Source organism: Notolepis coatsorum (assembly GCF_963971535.1).
Source record: "Notolepis coatsorum genome assembly, chromosome: 1".
Classification (NCBI taxonomy): Eukaryota; Metazoa; Chordata; class Actinopteri; order Aulopiformes; family Paralepididae; genus Notolepis; species Notolepis coatsorum.
The window spans coordinates 53,282,368-53,301,770 of record NC_140165.1 but is presented as its reverse complement, the minus strand read 5'-3'; the positions used below and the strand labels follow the sequence as shown (position 1 = coordinate 53,301,770).

The following is a 19,403-nucleotide window of genomic DNA, read 5'->3' as shown; positions in this document are numbered from 1 at the left end:
CTTCTTTTGTCAGGAAGGGGCGTATCCTTCTGACGTTGCTCAGGAGGAATCGGCAGGTTCTGGTTGTCGCTGCGATGTGAGCAGAGAAGTTCAACTGGTCGTCGAGGACAACACCAAGGTTCTTGGCGGTCGGGGACGCGGTCACAGCTGCATTCTCGACTGTGATGGAAAGGTCGGTCAGGGGGGAGGATTTGGCCGGCAGGTGGAGCAATTCTGTTTTGCTTAGGTTCAGTTTGAGGTGGTTGGTCGTCATCCAGGCGGAGATGTCGGACAGACAGGCCGAGATCCGCTCAGAGACGTGGATATCTGAGGGAGGGAAGGAGAGGAAGAGTTGAGTATCGTCGGCATAACAGTGGTAGGAGAAGCCATGAGACGTGATAATGTTACCCAGTGATTTAGTGTAGAGGGAGAAGAGAAGGGGTCCTAAAACCAAGCCCTGGGGGACACCCGTCCGCAGGGGGCGGGTGGCCGACAGGGTCCCTCTCCATGACACTTGGTAGGAGCGGTCATTGAGGTATGATGACAACCATGTCAGCGCAGAGCCAGCCACTCCCATTCCTGCGAGGGCCGCGAGGAGGATCTGGTGGTTGACTGTGTCGAAGGCTGCAGATAGATCTAGGAGAATCAGGACAGAGGAGAGGCCTTTCGCTTTTGCTAAGTGAAGTGCCTCTGTGACCGCAATGAGGGCTGTCTCTGTGGAGTGACCAGTCCTGAAGCCTGACTGATTAGGGTCTAGGAGGTCATTCTGTAAGAGATAAGCAGTAAGTTGGTTGGATACAGCACGTTCAAGTGTTTTAGAAAGGAAGGAGAGAAGAGAGACAGGACGGTAGTTGCCTATGACGGTAGGGTTCAGGGATGGTTTTTTTATGAGGGGCGTGACTCTGGCTTGTTTTAGGGAGGTGGGGACCACCCCTGAGTTGAGTGAGGAGTTGATGGTTGCAGTTAGGAATGGGAGGATGTCTGGTGCTATGGTCTGGAGGAGTGGGGAAGGTTGCCGGTCCAGCTGGCATGTAGTCGGACGGTTCGACGTTACCAGTGTCAGGGTCTCGGCTTCTGTAATGGGAGAGAAAGATGACAGAGTGAAGGATGAGGTTCTCGATTCAGCATTTGGAATGGGTGGGGGTTGGGAGAAGGAGCTGCGGATGTTCTCCACTTTTTCCTCAAAGAAGATCACAAAGTCTTCGGCAGAGAAAGATGAGGGAGGGGGGAGTGGGGGGGGAGTGAGGAGGGAGGACATGGTAGCATGCAGTTTGCGAAGATTCTTGGCAGAGGCCTCGATCCTATGGTGAAAGAAAGAAGCTTTGGCATTAGTAATGGTTTTGGAGAATGTTAACAAGAGGTTGTGATATGTGTCGATGTCAGCAGTGAGGCGTGACTTTCTATACTTCCTTTCAGCTGCTCTCAGGACCTGTCTTTGTTCTCTCACTGGATCTGTCAGCCATGGACTGGGTGGGGAACGGCGGGCAGGTTTCTCAACGAGGGGACAGAGCTTGTCGAAGGAGGTTGCAAGGGCTGAGAGGAGGGTGGAGGTTGCCATCTCTGTGGAGAGAGCAGAGAAGGTGTCACTCAAAGGTAGAGTGGATAGTATGTCAGAGGAGAGGGTGGAGGGGGATAGGGAGGGCAGGTTGCGTCTGAGTGAGACGGTTTGAGTTGGGGTGAAGACCTTTCGGTTAAGCATGAGAGTTAGTGAGAAGGATATGAAGGAATGGTCAGATACATGTAGGGGAGTTACCGTGGTGTTAATGATGCTGGAGTTACGGGAAAATATGAGATCCAAGGAGTTGCCTGCTTTGTGGGTGGGAGGCATGGCAGTGGGAGTCAGGTCAAATGATTGTAGGAGGGAGACTACTATGACTGACTGAGATGAGTCAGGGAGGTTGAAGTCGCCCAATAGAAGGAGAGGGGTACCATCTTCCGGTAAGGAGCTTAGAAGCATGTCCAGCTCATCTGTGAAGTGATCGAGCGGACCTGGAGGGCGGTAGAGTGTAACAATGGTGAGATTGAAAGGATTAGAGACAGATACTGCATGATATTCAAAAGAGGAGAGTGACAGTGCTGGGAGGGGTGTTAAGTTTGTAGTCCATGAAGGAGATGTCATGAGGCCAGTGCCTCCACCCCGCCTGGAAGGTCGAGGTGTGTGAGTGAAGTTATAGTTTGTAGATAATGCTGCAGGTGTTGATGAGTTATTGGGGGTTATCCAGGTCTCAGTTAGAGCCAGGAGCTGCAGATTTTGACTATGGGCGTAGGCAGTAATGAAGTCAGCTTTCTTGACTGCTGATTGACAATTCCATAGGCCTCCCTGTACTGTGACAGGTGTATTAGTGGCTGTAAGAGGGTAGGATAGATTAGCCGGGTTGCTAGCAAACTGCCGTGGGTGGGTTGAGTCTGTTCTGGGGGAGCAGATTGTGGATATGAGACACATTGTGGTGTCAAGAGTGGCAGGGAGGAAGTAGAGAAATAGCAGAGTGGGAGGGAAAGGGAGATTTTTCAGAGTGGAGTGTAAGATAGGATTATGATGTACTTAGCACTGGGTGGATCCCTGGATTCCTCTGTGGATAACTCCAGGAAAACTCCTCTTTGTCCCTCTTCGTTTCTCGACGCTTCGCTGACGCTAAGCCAGCAGGCCTTTAAATCCCTATCACTAATTAGTGCTTTCTAACACCTGGCCCTTAATGGGTCACTTAAGGAAACAAAATGGCCGCTTTAAACACGCCCCTTAATCAAGTCAGCTGGTCAAGTCAGCAATCAAGTCTCAGTTTAAAGATATTACTAAATGACTTAAAATGTCTTACCCTGATGCAGTGTAAGTCTCTCAGTGAATGAGCTGTCCTTCCACAACAGAATGTAGTACAGAGTGATTCCAGGAGAGGCTGAGGTTCTGCTTTTAAGCAGTGACAGGGCTCTGAGATCACACTCAGTACACAAGTGCTGTCTTTAAGCAGGAAGCAGCTTTTAATGGGTCACTTAAGGAAACAAAATGGCCGCTTTAAACACGCCCCTTAATCAAGTCAGCTGGTCAAGTCAGCAATCAAGTCTCAGTTTAAAGATATTACTAAATGACTTAAAATGTCTTACCCTGATGCAGTGTAAGTCTCTCAGTGAATGAGCTGTCCTTCCACAACAGAATGTAGTACAGAGTGATTCCAGGAGAGGCTGAGGTTCTGCTTTTAAGCAGTGACAGGGCTCTGAGATCACACTCAGTACACAAGTGCTGTCTTTAAGCAGGAAGCAGCTTTAGGGTCTCTCACTCTCTCTCTCTCTTTCTCTCTCTCTCTCTCTCTCTCTCTCTCTCTCTCTCTCTCTCTCTCTCTCTCTCTCTCTCTCTCTCTCTCTCTCTCTGTCTCTCTCGACCCTACATCCAGTTCTACCAATGCGGGCAAAAAGAGCAGGAAGAAGAGAAAATAATAATTCATACGATATACAAAGAAACAAACAATTCACAGATTTAACAAGAAGAAAAGGAAAGAAAGAAAAGAAAATATCTCACTCTTCAGATTCATATTTGATCATTCTTTTTTAATTGACAAATATTATTACACCCCTTAAGCTCGCTATGGATCTTGCTCTCCCCCTCCCCTTAACACATTGAGTGCCAGCAGGGGGCGCACTATTTATCGCTTGAATGCCAGCCTTTTTGGACAGATTTTCCGATATTTCATGATTTTCGCGGAGCTATTTCTATATTCTATATTATGGCTATGTGTCTAATACGCCCATAGCTTATCAATGACTTGCTTCCAGTCAACATGTACGAAACGGATTGTTTTTTCATCTGTACATTTCCGTTTTATACCGTTTTGAAAAACTGACGTTTTTGGAAATTACTAGGGAAAAAAAAGATTCCGTGGTAATAGCTCTTTACTGGAATACACACAACACGTTGTCATTTTCCGGCTGATTTATGAATCGTTTTCAAATAAACGCTAGTTTATCGATAGTATATGTGTACTTATGCACGCTAGAGAAGCGGGCTGAAAAATCGATTATCTATAACCTGGTCAGCGCTAACGTCATACACGCACATACACACATATGGGACACGTTGCGAAATATGTGAAAAAAACATCTGATTACCCCAAGACATAGACTTCTAACATAGATTCCTTACCTCACATCAGATGTTCTGCAAAAAGATTATTCCAATTCCTGATCGCCATTCCAAATATCGATTCCGTTTATTGATCCAACGTTAGGTACTCTAAACAGATAATCCACGCTGCTCTGAGGGTCCACACTGAATCCAATCGTCTCCGGTTACATGCCTGAGAAGTAAAATGTGGATTCCGGTTCCCCCCCCCCCCCCCCCCATGCATTTCCATTGAGTCCAATCCAATGGGTGCATTACCATCCGGGAGACGATAGGGGGCGGTATTTTCCCTGTTCGAGCTCATAGACAGTCCCAATGATAACGTGAGGCTAGATTGATGAAAAATGAATGGATATCACTAATAAAAGCAACAACGATTAAATAACGAGATTTATCGTCATTGGCACTCAACGCATGGCATGAAATAACGAGATTTCTCGTGGCTGGCACTCAAAGCGATGACCGTCGATGTGCCCTTTGGGCAAGGCACTTCGAAAACCCACCCACTCCAGTCAGAAGAGTGCACTAGGCAGCTCCCAGGTGTGACTGTGTGTGGCACCTGGTTTGGTGCTACGTTAACTCTTTCACTACCACTACAGAAGGTTAACCTGTCACTACCACACTACAGACAGATGGTAGTGAAAGGGTTAACCTTCTGTAGTGTGGTTGTGAAAGGGTTAACCCTTTGTCGTGTGGCAGTGGAAGGGTTAACCTTCTGTATTGTCGCAGTGAAAGGGTTAACCATTTGGTAATGTGATAGTGAAAGGGTTAAGTACACCTGCTTGGCAAAAAGAGAAAGAAATAGCGGTAAACAAATAAGATATTGTATCGTGTCAAGAGAATCTCCTCAACACTAAAATATGGAAAATGATAAATGGTGCATTCATATAGCACTTTTATCCAAAGTGCTTTACAATTTTTGTTCCGCACATTTGTACCCATTCACTCACACATTCACACCAACGGTGGAGGCGAGCGACCATGCAAGGTGCCAACCTGCTCATCGGGAGCAATTAGGGGTTAAGTGTATTTGCTCCAGGACACTTCGACACGCTGCCCAGGAGGAGGAGCGGGAATCTAACCAGGAACCTTTCCGATTACCAGAGGACCGCTCTTACCTCCTGAGCCACTGTCGCCCCCAAATATGAGGCCAAGAACCCCTGAGCCACTGTCGCCCACAAATATGATGCCAAGAACCACACGTTTGTCCCAATGGCCCCGAATTTATGGTAAGTCCATGCTGCTCAGTAATAGTATTGGATTGGATCGTTTGGAGCTGTTGGAGGGCTGCAGTGAAATAATGCGAGCCGAACACTTAAAAGATTTTTTACAAATGTAATAAGCAACTAGATGTCTTATATTAGGATTGTTAGGTCTTTGTAATAATCGAGGCATTTCAAAATCAGATGATGAATGATCGTTGCATTCATTCATGTAGCGCTTTTGTAGACAACCGCAATCGCTTTACAATAAGATAAGATAAGATAAGATAAGATATTCCTTTATTGATCCCCTTGGGGAAATTCAGGCATCATAGCAGCATGGGGGGGAGGGGGGGGGGGGGGGGTACAGGTAGTAAAACAACACAGTATACAGGTAGTAAAAAACAACACAGGCAGTGTAAACAATTTGATCAATATGGTCAATATAATTTACTATCTGACTAGCTGAGGAATATTCACATTATTTACAGTGTCACATAAGGTGCAGTATGCATGAGGTAGTGTTATAATTTACTATCTACTGAGTATACATTATTCACGGTATCCACTAAAATATACATTATTCACAGTATCACAGTATCACAGTATCCACATAGGGTGCAGTAAGCCTAAGGTAGTGTAGGTTGTCCTCCTTGGGTTCCTATAAGTCCCAGGTCAATGTCTGGTAGCAGTCGCTGTCGCTGCCCCCTGTTGTGGAGCCTGGAGGCTGCTAGTCGCTGCCCACTGTTGTGGAGCCTGATGGCCGCTGGTATGAAGGACTGTCCGAGGCGGTTAGTTGAGTGTCGGGGGGGAATGAGTCTGTGGCTGAACGAGCTTCTCATTTACATTTACATTTACATTTAGTCATTTAGCTGACGCTTTTATCCAAAGCGACTTACAAGTTCTGTACGACAAGCCATCAGGAAGGGCACAACTCTATCAGCTGAGTAACAATGTTCATCAAAGTGTTGAGTGCTACAGTGTAGGTTAGTTTATTAGGACAAGTGCATGACAGTATGGTTAGTTAGGTTTTTTTTTTTTTTTTATTCAGATAATGGTTGAAGAAGTGCGTCTTTAGTCGACGGCGAAATCGTAGAGGGGGTGACTAGCTCGTCGTAGAGGGGGTGGTAGGGGTTCTCCATGATGGCAGCCAGCTTCCTTATCATCCCCCTCTCTACCATCACCTCAAGTCTAGGTAGCTCGACTCCCACCACGGAGCTAGCCTTCCTCACCAGCTTGTTGAGCTTGTTGGTGTCCCTTGAGTTGATGTAGCCTCCCCAGCATGCCACAGCATAGAAGAGGATGCTGGCCACAACAGACTGGTAAAAAGACTGCAGCAGTTTGTTGCACACATTGAAGGACCTGAGTCTCCTCAGGAAGAACAGCCTGCTCTGTCCCTTCCTGTAGAGGGCCTCTGTGTTGTCCGACCAGTCCAGTTTATTGTTCAGGTGTACCCCAAGGAACTTGTATGAGTCCACCATCTCCACATCCACCCCTCGGATGGAGATGGGAATCAGGGGGGGGGGGGCCTATATGGAGGGTAGAAATAGCCTCCTTCACCACCACTGTGTGTAGCACCCAACCTTGGGCTACAGGCTGGCACCAGGCACACATCACACAACAGAACGACTGAAAGGCTCAGGAAATGTATCAGAAAATGTGAATGAAATGCACTAAAATTCAAATCTGAAAGCTTTTCACTCTCTGGAACTCTTTGGAGGGCCAAAGATAATGTCATGGAGGGCGAAAGATAATGTCATGGAGGGCCAAATTTGGCCTCTTTGGGAAACCCTGGTTTAGTTAGAGTGATATTATAGTATATTATATCATATTATATTTTATTACATTACATTACATTACATTTACATTACATTACATTAGATTATATTATATCATATTATATTTTATTACATTACATTATATTATATCATATTATATTTTATTACATTACATTACATTATATTATATCATATTATATTATATTATATTATATTATATTATATTATATTATATTATATTATATTATATTATATTATATTATATTATATTATATTATATTATATTATATTATATTATATTATATTATATTATATTACATTATATTATATTATAGCATGCTCACAGTACATAATAGGTTTACAGAGTTGTCAGAAAGCTACTCACCAGGAAGCCGGAGGAGTTGTCGAGGAGACAGCGGAATCGACAGACAAAGCTCCTCTCCAGGAAGGAGGAGTTCTCTGGGGGCAGTTGATCGGGGTCATAGGTCACCAGGGAAGAACTAGACTCCGCATTGTCCCCATCTGAAAATACACATTTCCAACTCATGAAACACTACATTAAATTCAAAACGATGTGCCCAGAGGTGTTGCAACGCTTGAGACTCACTAATGACACCTACTGATGACTAATCACACATACTGATCACTAATGACACGTATTGATCACTAATGACATGTACTGATCACTAATGACATGTACTGATCACTAATGACACCTACTGATGACTAATCACACATACTGATCACTATCACGTATTGATCACTAATGACATGTACTGATCACTAATGACACCTACTGATGACTAATGACACCTACTGATCCTACTGATCACTAATGAGACCTACTGATCACTAATGACATGTACTGATCACTAATGACATGTATTGATCACACCAACTGATCACTAATGACACCTACTGATGACTAATTACACCTACTGATGACTAATGACACCTACTGATCCTACTGATCACTAATGACACGTATTGATCACTAATGAGACCTACTGATCACTAATGACACCTACTGATTACTTTGAGTTTGAAAGTACTTTGATTGATATTCTGACCTTGACCCAGCCACCTTAAAGAGGACGCCATCAGGACAAGCCGGACAGGCCTTTTAGCTTAAAGGTAGAATCTGTAATGCCTACTGTATATTACGGTATAATATATATATATATATATATATATATATATATATATATATATATATATATATATATATATATATATATATATATATATATATATATATATATATATATATATATATATATATATATATATATATATATATAAATAGCTAAATAGTAATTTATTATACTATTAATTTCTCCAGACTCTTATGTTATGTTATGATTTTTTTTTTACACAGGGACAGTGCACATTAATCAACATCTTCAGTTTCCACATCAATGTAAATGTGCCAGAATTAGCTAATGAGCTAGTTTTCATCTGTAGTCCCTGCCTAACATCCATGTCTTTGTGGTGTGGGAGGAAACCCACGCGAACACAAGGAGAACATGCAAACTCCACACAGAAAGGCCCCCTGCTGGGGTTCGAACCCAGGACCTTCTTGCTGTGAGGCAGCAGTGCTATAACCACTGTGCCACCGTGCTGCCGACTCTACCTTTAAAGAAGATAAAGATGCTTCCATCAACACAAGGACATGTTGTTGAACAAGTACTTTTGACTGTGATACTCGAGTAAATCTAATATGAAGTACTTCACCCCCTTTACTTCAACTGAAGATTACTTTTCTATCATGGTATTTCTACTTCCTCTCAAACCAAAGGATTTCAGTAGTTCTTCCAGCACTAAGATGTATACACGTAACAATGAATTCATCTTTAACTGAATAGCCTTTGAGGGTTTATGTGTCTGAATGAATGAAAACTTTATTTAACAGATTGCAGAATGGGTCTCTACCATTAGCTGTTAGAATTAGTATGACACGTAGCTTCAGTTATGTCTTGTGTGTACTGTGTGTTCCTGTGTGTCACGTGTGTATAGATTTGTGTGATATGGTAACTCTGTGTGTGTTTATAATGTGTGTGTCTGTGGTGTGTGGTAATTCCGTTTGGACTGAAGGGGGGCCAGTTATTAACCCTGCTCTAATTAGAGCTGACGTGTTTGTGTGTGTGTGTGTGTGTGTGTGTGTGTGTGCGTGCGTGTGTTCTTGTGTGTGTGTGTTAGCTAAGTCAAGTGTGTGTCAGACATACACATACTGTGTGCATATTGAAACACAGTATGAAACACACACACACACAGTATGAAACACACACATACAGTACACACAGTATGAAACACACACATACAGTACACACAGTATGAAACACACACATACAGTACACACAGTATGAAACACACATACAGTACACACACACAGTATGAAACACACACATACAGTACACACACACACACAGTATGAAACACACACATACAGTACACACACACACAGTATGAAACACACACACATACAGTACACACACACACAGGGTGCTTCTGCTAAAAAGTCAGATACTGTCGCGTCTCCTCGATAAAGTCCCTTGAGCTCAGCTGGACAACTTTGCTGCAGGGTTGTTGTAATTTACAACAAAAAAAAGAAGTATGAACAGGTTGTGGCTTTTTTATTTTAACACTTTGATTGCCTAAGGCTAAATTCATGATATACCATAGGTTGCCAGCTCTATTTGTCTATGGAGAAGTACCCCTTCTTTGCAGGGCTATAACCTTTTAAATTCTATTGCTAAATTGCCATTATTATGGCCCATTCAAAGTCCTATATGTATTGTTCATTGTGTAGCAACGTTAAACTTTTTCATTCACATATTCATAGTAAAATATGGTCTAGACTCTAATGTATAAGTATGTTTTCATCTCTTTCTGCAGCTTTCTCCAGAACGTGATCTATAGCCCCAAATGCATTATATTGATGATGAAATACAGTTTGATGGCAATCGGCGCGATATAAAAAATTTCAATTGGACGTACTTCTAGAAGTTTCTACGTATCATCTGATGATGACCGGATGGGCGGGGGATCGCTTATAATTCCGTGGGCAGCGTTATATCATTCATCTAGTGTGAGTCATATGTTCATCAGAGCAGTTTATATCGAACACGTTCAAAAATAACGCTGAATCTTACCGTATCTTCCTCGCGCCGTTGGACGATCAGCGTGGTGTAGACCGTTTTCGATTATGGGATGTTTATCCTGATGAACCATTTCCAGGTCGTATAATACAATATACGTCCAAATAACGTTGTTTATTGAGTTAGGGCGAGCGATTGATCATCCAGTGTGTTGAGATGGAGTCCGGCTACCGATCGCGAGTGCCCGGAGCACATAGGATGAGCACTTCCTGTTTGGCGAGCCCCTCCCTCTTGGCCGATCTGCCGATCGGCCACCAGATGGCGCTCTCGAACCGTTAAACAGTTGATGGGAGCTCACCAGTACATCTCAGGGCTCCGGAAAGAAAATATGATTTCGATCACAGATTTTTGAAATATTGATATCAAAGACGAGTTATGGCGTCCTCGGCAACTTGAGCATGGCGGGGAAGGACGCCTAAAAGCGTCTTCCGGCAGTTAAAGTGTTAATTGAGTTATTAACCACAAACCATTGCAAATGTCTGCGTTGCTTTGATGAATCATGTGCGTGGGACTATGGCATCAAACTGCCATAACTTACAGTATATTTAACCCTTTCACTACCACACTACAGAAGGTTAACCCTTTCACTACCACACTACAGATAACCGGCTGTAGTGTGGTTGTGGAAGGGTTAACCCTCTGTCACGTGGCAGTGAAAGGGTTAACCTTCTGTATTGTTGCAGTGAAAGGGTTAACCCTTTGGTAGTGTGGTAGTGAAAGGGTTAATCTGTTGCGTGAGGCCGCGAGAGTGTTTGTTAGTCATAGTAGTGTATCATCATCATAGCATAATCGTCACATTCCTCAAGAGACCGTCTACACCAGTGGTTCTCAAACTGTGGTACGCGTACCACTAGTGGTACTTGGTGGTACTGCTGGTGGTTCTAAGTTCAGGTCACTGAACTTAGAAGCAGGCCAGGCCGCGTGTATGCTTTTACCAACGTGTTGTGTCCTCACATTACATGTTGTAGCTGTACTCCCAAGAGTCTCCACTATGGGGCGCAGTTAATACAAGGCCCTGTTATGCCTACAGCTGAAGTGCAGAAGAAGAGTACACGATGCTGTATGATGATACGTGCAGAAGAAGAGTACACACAGAATGATAATAGAACAGAGTGTACCATGTTGTAATGCGTGCATGCGTGCGTGCATGTGTGTGTGTGAGAGAGCGAATTAAGGACAATTGCTTGCTGTGTGAGAGAGAGAGAGAGAGAGAGAGAGAATTAAGTACATTTGCTGAAATACAGTTGTTCTTAATTTTCTCACTTGCTATGTGAGAATGTTAGTTATTATGTTCTCAATGCCCCTTGTATTGTATGAGTTGTGTGGAAGAGTTTGCTAGTTCTAGTGCTACCCCTTTGTACATTGTGGCTGTGTCTGACTAAAGTTAACAATAAATAATGGTATTAGGAATACATTTGCCTCCTGTGTGAACTGTGCATAGCTGAATAGACTGTATTTTAATGTCGGTCATATGGTGGTACTTGGAGAGCCAGCTACGTTCTCAGGTGGTACTTGGTGTAAAAAGGTTGAGAACCACTGGTCTACACGTATCTCGAAGCAGTTTTTCAGTATACTGTATAATCTTGGATCAATCGTATACATGCAGTTTGCTCTACATACTGTACGTGGGATGGTATTACTTAATGTGTACTGCGTACACAATGTACATTGCCCTCCAGTTCAGTGCTGCCCTAGATTGTTTGATTGATTGTTTAATGCCACCCTCTTGTGACTGGTGGACAATAGGAATCGACAGTACTGATACTGGTATTGGTTATGGGGACAAACCCAGGCTAAAATAGGGTGAATCCGTATTCAATTCCCCCAAATACTAAAATTGCATATTACCTACAGTAGATCTCTCTAATGGAGAACAATTTATTATATCTACAGTATATTATAATTAATGTAATGGCGTGAGTCTATTATTATTCAGTAAAAGTAATGAACCAGATTGGTACTCTGTATCGACTAATACTTAAATGTCTGAGACTAAGAATTGGTATTGACACTGATACATCCCTAGTGTTATGAGCTGGCTCAAGCTTGTAACAAGGGTAACACTTTATAATAACACTCAGTTATAAGACCTTTATAAGGTATTTGTAGATAATGAACTAATCATGAACAAACCATTTATATACATTCGTAAATTATTATTAAATCATTTATAACTATATTTGTATAACATTTACAAATTAGTTCTACATTATTTATAACTCATTATCAACATTGTTTGTACTTGATTTGTTCATCATTAAATAATGTTGTTTAATATGTAGTAACTAGGGATGGGTACCGAATTAGGTACTTTTAAGGGTACCGACCGAATCACGTCGGTACTACCGAGTACCGATTCACGTGAGATCCGTCGGTGCCACATTTCGGTACTGTTAAAAAAAATATTTAATATATGACGTCTTTAGTTCATCCGGACCAAACTGGCTTCATAAGAGGTCGCCTGATCACTGATAACATAAGACGAATACTGCACGTACTAGATGCAGACAAGGACGACACCATACCTAAGGCGATGCTGTCCCTGGATGCTATGAAAGCCTTTGACAGGCTGGAATGGTCGTATCTATGGGCAGTATTAGAAAGGATGGGGTTAGGAAAAGGATTCATTGATATGATTAAAGTATTATACAAAGACCCATCGGCCATGATTACAACAGGTACAATCATCTCCAAAATCTTTCCGGTATCACGCTCAGCCAGACAGGGTTGCCCTCTTAGTCCCGGACTATTCAATCTATCATTAGAGCCTTTAGCACAATATATAAGACAATCCCAATCCATAGAACCAATCGTAATCAAGGGCACACAACATAAAATTAGTTTATATGCGGACAACGTAATATTGTTCATGCAAAGCCCCAACACCACATTGCCTCATCTACTCAAGTTGATTGAGAACTTTGGTGATTCATCGGGATTTAAGATAAATTGGCCGAAGTCGGCTTTCCTTCCACTTAACACCCCTGCAAAAAAAGATATAACCCTCCCAGGTGAGATACCTATGGTAAAACATTTTAGATGCTTGGGAGTGGAAATATTCCCCACCATAAGACAAACGGTGAAGCACAATTACACAAAAATACAAAACAAAATCAAAGACGACTTTTAAATACCTTGGCTTTTTACTTGATGACAGCTTGTCTTTTAAACCACACGTTGAAAGCCTGGTCAAGAGGCTAAAAGTGAGGTTGGGTTTCTTTTTCAGAAACAAATCGTGCTTTTCTTTTAATGCAAAGAAGCAACTAGTTGCTGCCACTTTTTTACCAGTATTAGATTATGGTGATGTTTTATACATGAATGCCTGTTCCACCTCACTACACATGTTGGACACTGCTTACCATGGTGTATTAAGATTTATTTCTGGATATAGATCACTTACCCATCATTGCACTCTGTATGCTAAAGTTAACTGGCCGTCCTTGACTGCCCGTAGACTGCTTCATTGGTACACCTTCATTTATAAAGCAATTATTGGTCAGCTCCCTTTTTACCTCGGTTCATACCTCACCATCACATCAAACCCATTTTACAGCTTACGATCCCAGGACTATTTATATGCCTCAGTACCCAGAACCCGCACAGAGTTTGGGAAAAGGGCCTTCATGTTCTCTGCTCCCTCTGCCTGGAATGGACTTCAAAAAACTTTGAAACTGCAGGCCCTCACTACCATTATCTGATTTTAAAGTTCAAATTAAGGGCATTTTAAAGAATGAGATGGGAGAATGTCGCTGCTTCACTGCATAATGTGCTGTTATATTTTATATTTATTAACTTGACCTTCTCTCCCCAGCAACCTCCTGCAGGGCCTCACCTTCCATCCTCTTTCTACCTTTTTACCCTACCCTCCAATCTCCCCCAATCCCATTCAATCTGATTTGCTGCAGCTCAAATGTATCCCCTTGCCCCACTTTGCCTTTTATGTATTTTTGTATGTTTGTTTTTTGTTTTTGCTGCCATTTTGGCCAGGTCTTGCTCGAAAAAGAGATCTTTGATCTCAAGTGACTACCTGGTAAAATAAAGGTAAAATTAAAAAAATTAACTCAAGTTGATTGAGAACTTTGGTGATTCATCGGGATTTAAGATAAATTGGCCGAAGTCGGCTTTCCTTCCACTTAACACCCCTGCAAAAAAAGATATAACCCTCCCAGGTGAGATACCTATGGTAAAACATTTTAGATGCTTGGGAGTGGAAATATTCCCCACCATAAGACAAACGGTGAAGCACAATTACACAAAAATACAAAACAAAATCAAAGACGACCTTGACAGGTGGGCAAAACTTAAAAACTCAGTACAGGCAAGGATATCAATAGTTAAGATGGATGTACTACCTAGAATCAACTTCTTCAGTTCAATGCTACCGTTACCCCCTCCAGAGGGTTACTGGAAAAGACTACACTCCTCCACATACAAATTTATTTGGAATAACAAACCACCACGTATAAAAAGATCCACCGCACAGAGAAATAAAGCAGACGGTGGCATGGCATTTCCAGATTTTTTCCACTATTTTAAGGCGTACACATTAAGACCATTGACAACATGGTTTGATCCCCAAGCATTAGTATCCTGGAGAAAATTGGAAGAAAACATAGTAGCCCCACATAGACTGAAGGACATAGCATACACTAAACTACCAATCAAGCACTGTGAGCGGAAATTTGGCCCCATAATTACCCATGCGATCCGGATATGGCGTGAAACACAAAGAAAATATCCTAACCCACAAAAATGGCACAATCACACTCCCTTATTCAATAACAATGCACTCTTAATTGAAAAACGTCCTATAAGATTCCCTATATGGGAAGAGCAAGGCATACACTCATTAGGGGATGTTTTTAACAACCAGGGTTTTTGTAGTTATGGAGAAATATGCACAAAATTTAATCTCACCAAGTCCACATGGCTTTTTTACATACAGTTACGGCTATATTTGAAGTCTCACGGTGTTCCATTAGACATACCAATTGAACACCACAGATACCACAAATTCTTCTATGAAAGAGAGACATCGAAAGGTTTTGTTTCAGGTTTTTATCATCAATTACTAACGTCCTCATATGAAACCCTCCAACTAGACTCTGTCTGGAGGAGGGATATACCAGACCTGGAAAGTGACTTTAATTGGCAAGGAGTATGGGCAAATGTCCGACTTACATCAAGGAACCCGGACCATCAACAAATCAATCTTAACTATATTCACAGGACATACTTGACTCCTATAAGACTGAACAGAATGGGTCTTAAACAAGACTCCAAATGCTCCCAATGTACAAATGGAGACGAAGGGACATTTATGCACATGTATTGGGACTGCCCACCAGTTAAGGCATTCTGGAAAGATGTGACCCAACAATTATCAAAACTTGTATCTTGGAATATACCAGTACACCCCTCTGTATTACTATTGAATGATGTTTTTGAGTTTGCAGTAAATCCACAGCTAAAGAGATTGGTTTTATCGGGTATCACAGTAGCTAAAAAGCTGATCGCATCACGCTGGTTTCAACCGGAAAAAATTTGCCGGAAAGTTTGGTTTCTTACATATCTCGATGTGATTTATCAAGAAATATCTACAGCAAGAATTCTGGGTCTCAATGAATCCAAAATGTCAATGTGGTTAGAAGTGGTGGAGAGAATAATAGCTAGCTTATAATGGTAGTGTCTGGTTAGGAGCGAGGGATAATGGAGGTACTATCCAAAGAGGGGTCCGGGAGGGGGGGGTTCGAGCTGGAGCATATGTGTGTAGGGTTTTAGATAACAGGTATTAGGGGTATATCCTGTATAAGACATTGGTATAATTGGTAATTTCGTTGGATATACACTGTATACGGTAAAGTATTATTATATATTTTTTTTGCTTTCTGTTTCTGTGCTTGCATGTCATTTTAGCCATCTTAATTGTTAGTTTCATTATGTATTGTGTGTTGAGTACTGACTTTTAATAATTTTGTTTTGCAATAATATATATATAAAAAAAAAAAAAAAAAAAACATTAAAAAAAAAAAACATTTACAAAACGAAACCGTGCCGTGTGAAGTGTGCCGCACGTTCACCACAACGTTCACACGCACAATATACGCTTACCTAGGATTGGACTTGATTCAACAACAAAGCAGTCGGGGCAATGGCAAGCCGAAAACGGTCGCTTACACTTTACAAAGCTAGATGCAGACAACGCTCGCTGCAATATTATATATTATATGATATATGCTTGGAATAGGTGGTTTCGGATGCGGGCCAGTGGGAGCGGGGGGCGTGACACACAACGTCGTTACTGTAATGCTTTTCATGCTTACTTGAATTTTGGGCAGATAAAACCACACAGCAACAACTGGACAATACCCACAAAAACGATATTTATGGGCGATTTGAGAGTTCAGACCGCAACCAAACAAGCATGTGGAGCCTCACAGCTCAGTGGATGAAAACATGAAGCCACGTTACAAACAGCACTTCCCTGGCTCGCATTAGGCCTGGCAATTTTGTTTGCCATGCTATGTCTATACATTGGTTTCTTGTTCAATGCATTTATTTCTATTAGACCAGTGGTGCCCAACCAGTCGGCCGTGGTCGACCAGTAGATCAATGACATGGAATATAATTGCCACGAGCGATGGGATAATGTGCTGAACAGGCTAAGCTAACTAGTGTTAGACGTTAGCTTAGCGTTTGCCACAATGCTATACTGTTATACTGGCATATTCAATTCACGTTAGCATGTAAGCTAACAAAATCAGCGCCGACGAGACTAAACTCAGCTTTTGGTGTTCAATTGTGTTGATGTTAGTTTTATTTCATCAACAAATGAGAGGCAGAACACACAGTGAATGTCCGTTTTGTTTATTGCACGTTCTTTGCTGAAAAATAAATGCTACAGGCTATACTAGACTAGGCTAAGCTAACTAGCGTTAGGTGTTAGCTTAGCATTAGCCCTGGGAAACGCTCAAAAGCGAACTCTACAACACTATCCATTCGTGATAAAATGGGTGGGTTATATTGACAAGGCTTGACAACAGAGGTTCAAATATAACTTCATATTTATTGGTTATTTGTTTCTTTTATATCAGCATCCAGTCTGCTGGATCCAGTCCAGCTGCTGGACAGGCTAAGCTAACTAGCGTTAGCCGTTAGCTTAGCGTTAGCCATTGCTGTATACCAGGGGTCAGCAACCTTTTTGACATGGAGTGCCTGTTTGAAATATAGTTGTAACTAGTGTGCCTCAACAATATTCCATGCATCGTAATTTTTTTCTTCTCATAATCAGGTCTTTTTAATGATAATTTTTACATTATTACATCATTATTGTTATTGTTATTATTAACAATATTATTATGATGGTTGTATCAACCCTAAATCTGAGTTGGGGGGGGGGGGGAATGCAATGCAGACAAACAGCTGCATACAGTGCGACCATTTCACTCACATTTGCCCATTCATTTTTGGACATCGGTGTGTGTACTGTACGTGTGCTGTCATAGCTCCACCTACAGGCCTAATGGAGAACACCAGGAGAACACCAGGATGTGAATGGAGGGTGAATGTGAGGTATATCGTGTAAATAAGTTTTGATTGATCGCAAGACTACACTGTAAAAAAAAAATTATTAGTTACCAGAACTTAAAAATATTGAGTTCAGTTACTGTGCATTAAGGTTTTCAGTTTTCAATCCATAATAAGTTAACAGAAAAATAAGTACACAACCACATTATTTCAACCTAATAAAACTATGTTTATTGTCATTGTTTTAAGAACACAAGTTGACTTGGTAATACTCACATTTTTTGTAAAAAAATTGCTTTTAACATGTGCAATGTTCAATGAAATAGAAAAATAAATAATACAATTTGTTGATTAATCCCACTGGTCACAATGGTGACCGTAATAATGTTTTTGTTATAAGGCTCTGCAAATGTTACTGAATGATGTAGCAATGTATTTCCAGCTAAATTGAAATAATAAACAAATAAAGGGTCTCAATTAAATATGTGGAAGTAAAAAGAACCTGTGGGAGGATTTCAACAAGATAAATGCGACAACAGTGCAAAATAGTTCACTATAATATTTCAAAGCAAAAAAAAAAAAAAAAAAAATTAAATAACTTTTTTTTATTTTTTATTTTTTTATTTTTATTTTTTTAGTGCTGCCCCCTGTGCCTATGCAAATGCCCCCGCGTGCCTATGCAGGCACGCGTGCCTAGGGTTGCCTACCCCTGCTGTATACTATACTTTCTTGTTCGAATGCATTTATTTTAGAGCTGGGCCGTTAATGGCGTTAACGTGCTGCGTTAACGCGATACTAGCGCGATAATATAATTAACACATTAATAAAAAAATAAAAAATAAAAAAATCTTTTTTTTTACATTTTTTTTTTTTTTTACCTTTATTTACTCAGGGTAGGTTTGCTGAGCACAGATGCTCTTTTTCAGGAATGCCCTGCTTCACATTCACACAGTTCCATTCACACCTGGGAGCTGCCCAGTACAACCACAGTTGACACCATTGGCCACTGAGCAACTCCATAGTTCAAGTTTGAAATGCTTCTTTCTGTTTTGCTCCTGAGAGTGTGCTAGATACTGTACTGTACTGGTAATATTATTTATTTGTTTTAACTTCTGAATAAAACAACTTATTAAACACAACAAGTACATCTTATTGAACATTATTTTGATATTTCATTACCAATTATCATAGCAAAACAGCTTTTTCAAACAGTCTGTAATGCATTTTGGAAACGGGAGATGGGCTCATGGTGTAATGGGCCACCTGGCCTGAGAAACATAAGGAGGAAAGGAGGACGGTACGGAATGGAACGGAACCCCGATTGGTGAGTGAGAAAGGCCCCTCAAGTACCAAAAAAAGGTTCAAATGTGAAAGGTACCCAACCCTAGTAGTAACACATTTGTAGATGCTTTGAAAAATGGATATGAAAAAACAACTATACTGTACCTCCATTTATTTGTTCATGTTCAACAAATGATTTGTTAAGACATTTATAAAACATCTATAAATTATTTACAGATGCTATTGTGTGCCCTAATCTAAATTGAAGCCTATTCATCATTAACAAATGTCTAATACAGTTAATTATTTGTTCACTTTTTCATCATTCGTTACAAATGTTGTAGACAGCTTTCGGATACACCCTTCTTTG

The 19,403-nt window shown here is 41.3% G+C and overlaps 1 protein-coding gene across 1 annotated transcript in view; it reads right to left on the bottom strand.

Annotated features, from left to right (window-relative positions):
• ahr1b (aryl hydrocarbon receptor 1b) overlaps positions 1-19,403 on the bottom strand; it is a gene marked incomplete at both ends in the record, with an annotated part of 218,525 nt that overhangs the window by 56,775 nt on the left and 142,347 nt on the right. The window contains one exon of the mRNA XM_084319583.1: positions 7,453-7,567. Within this exon, the coding sequence (XP_084175709.1) occupies positions 7,453-7,567 (115 nt within the window). The remainder of the gene's footprint in view (positions 1-7,452; positions 7,568-19,403) is intronic.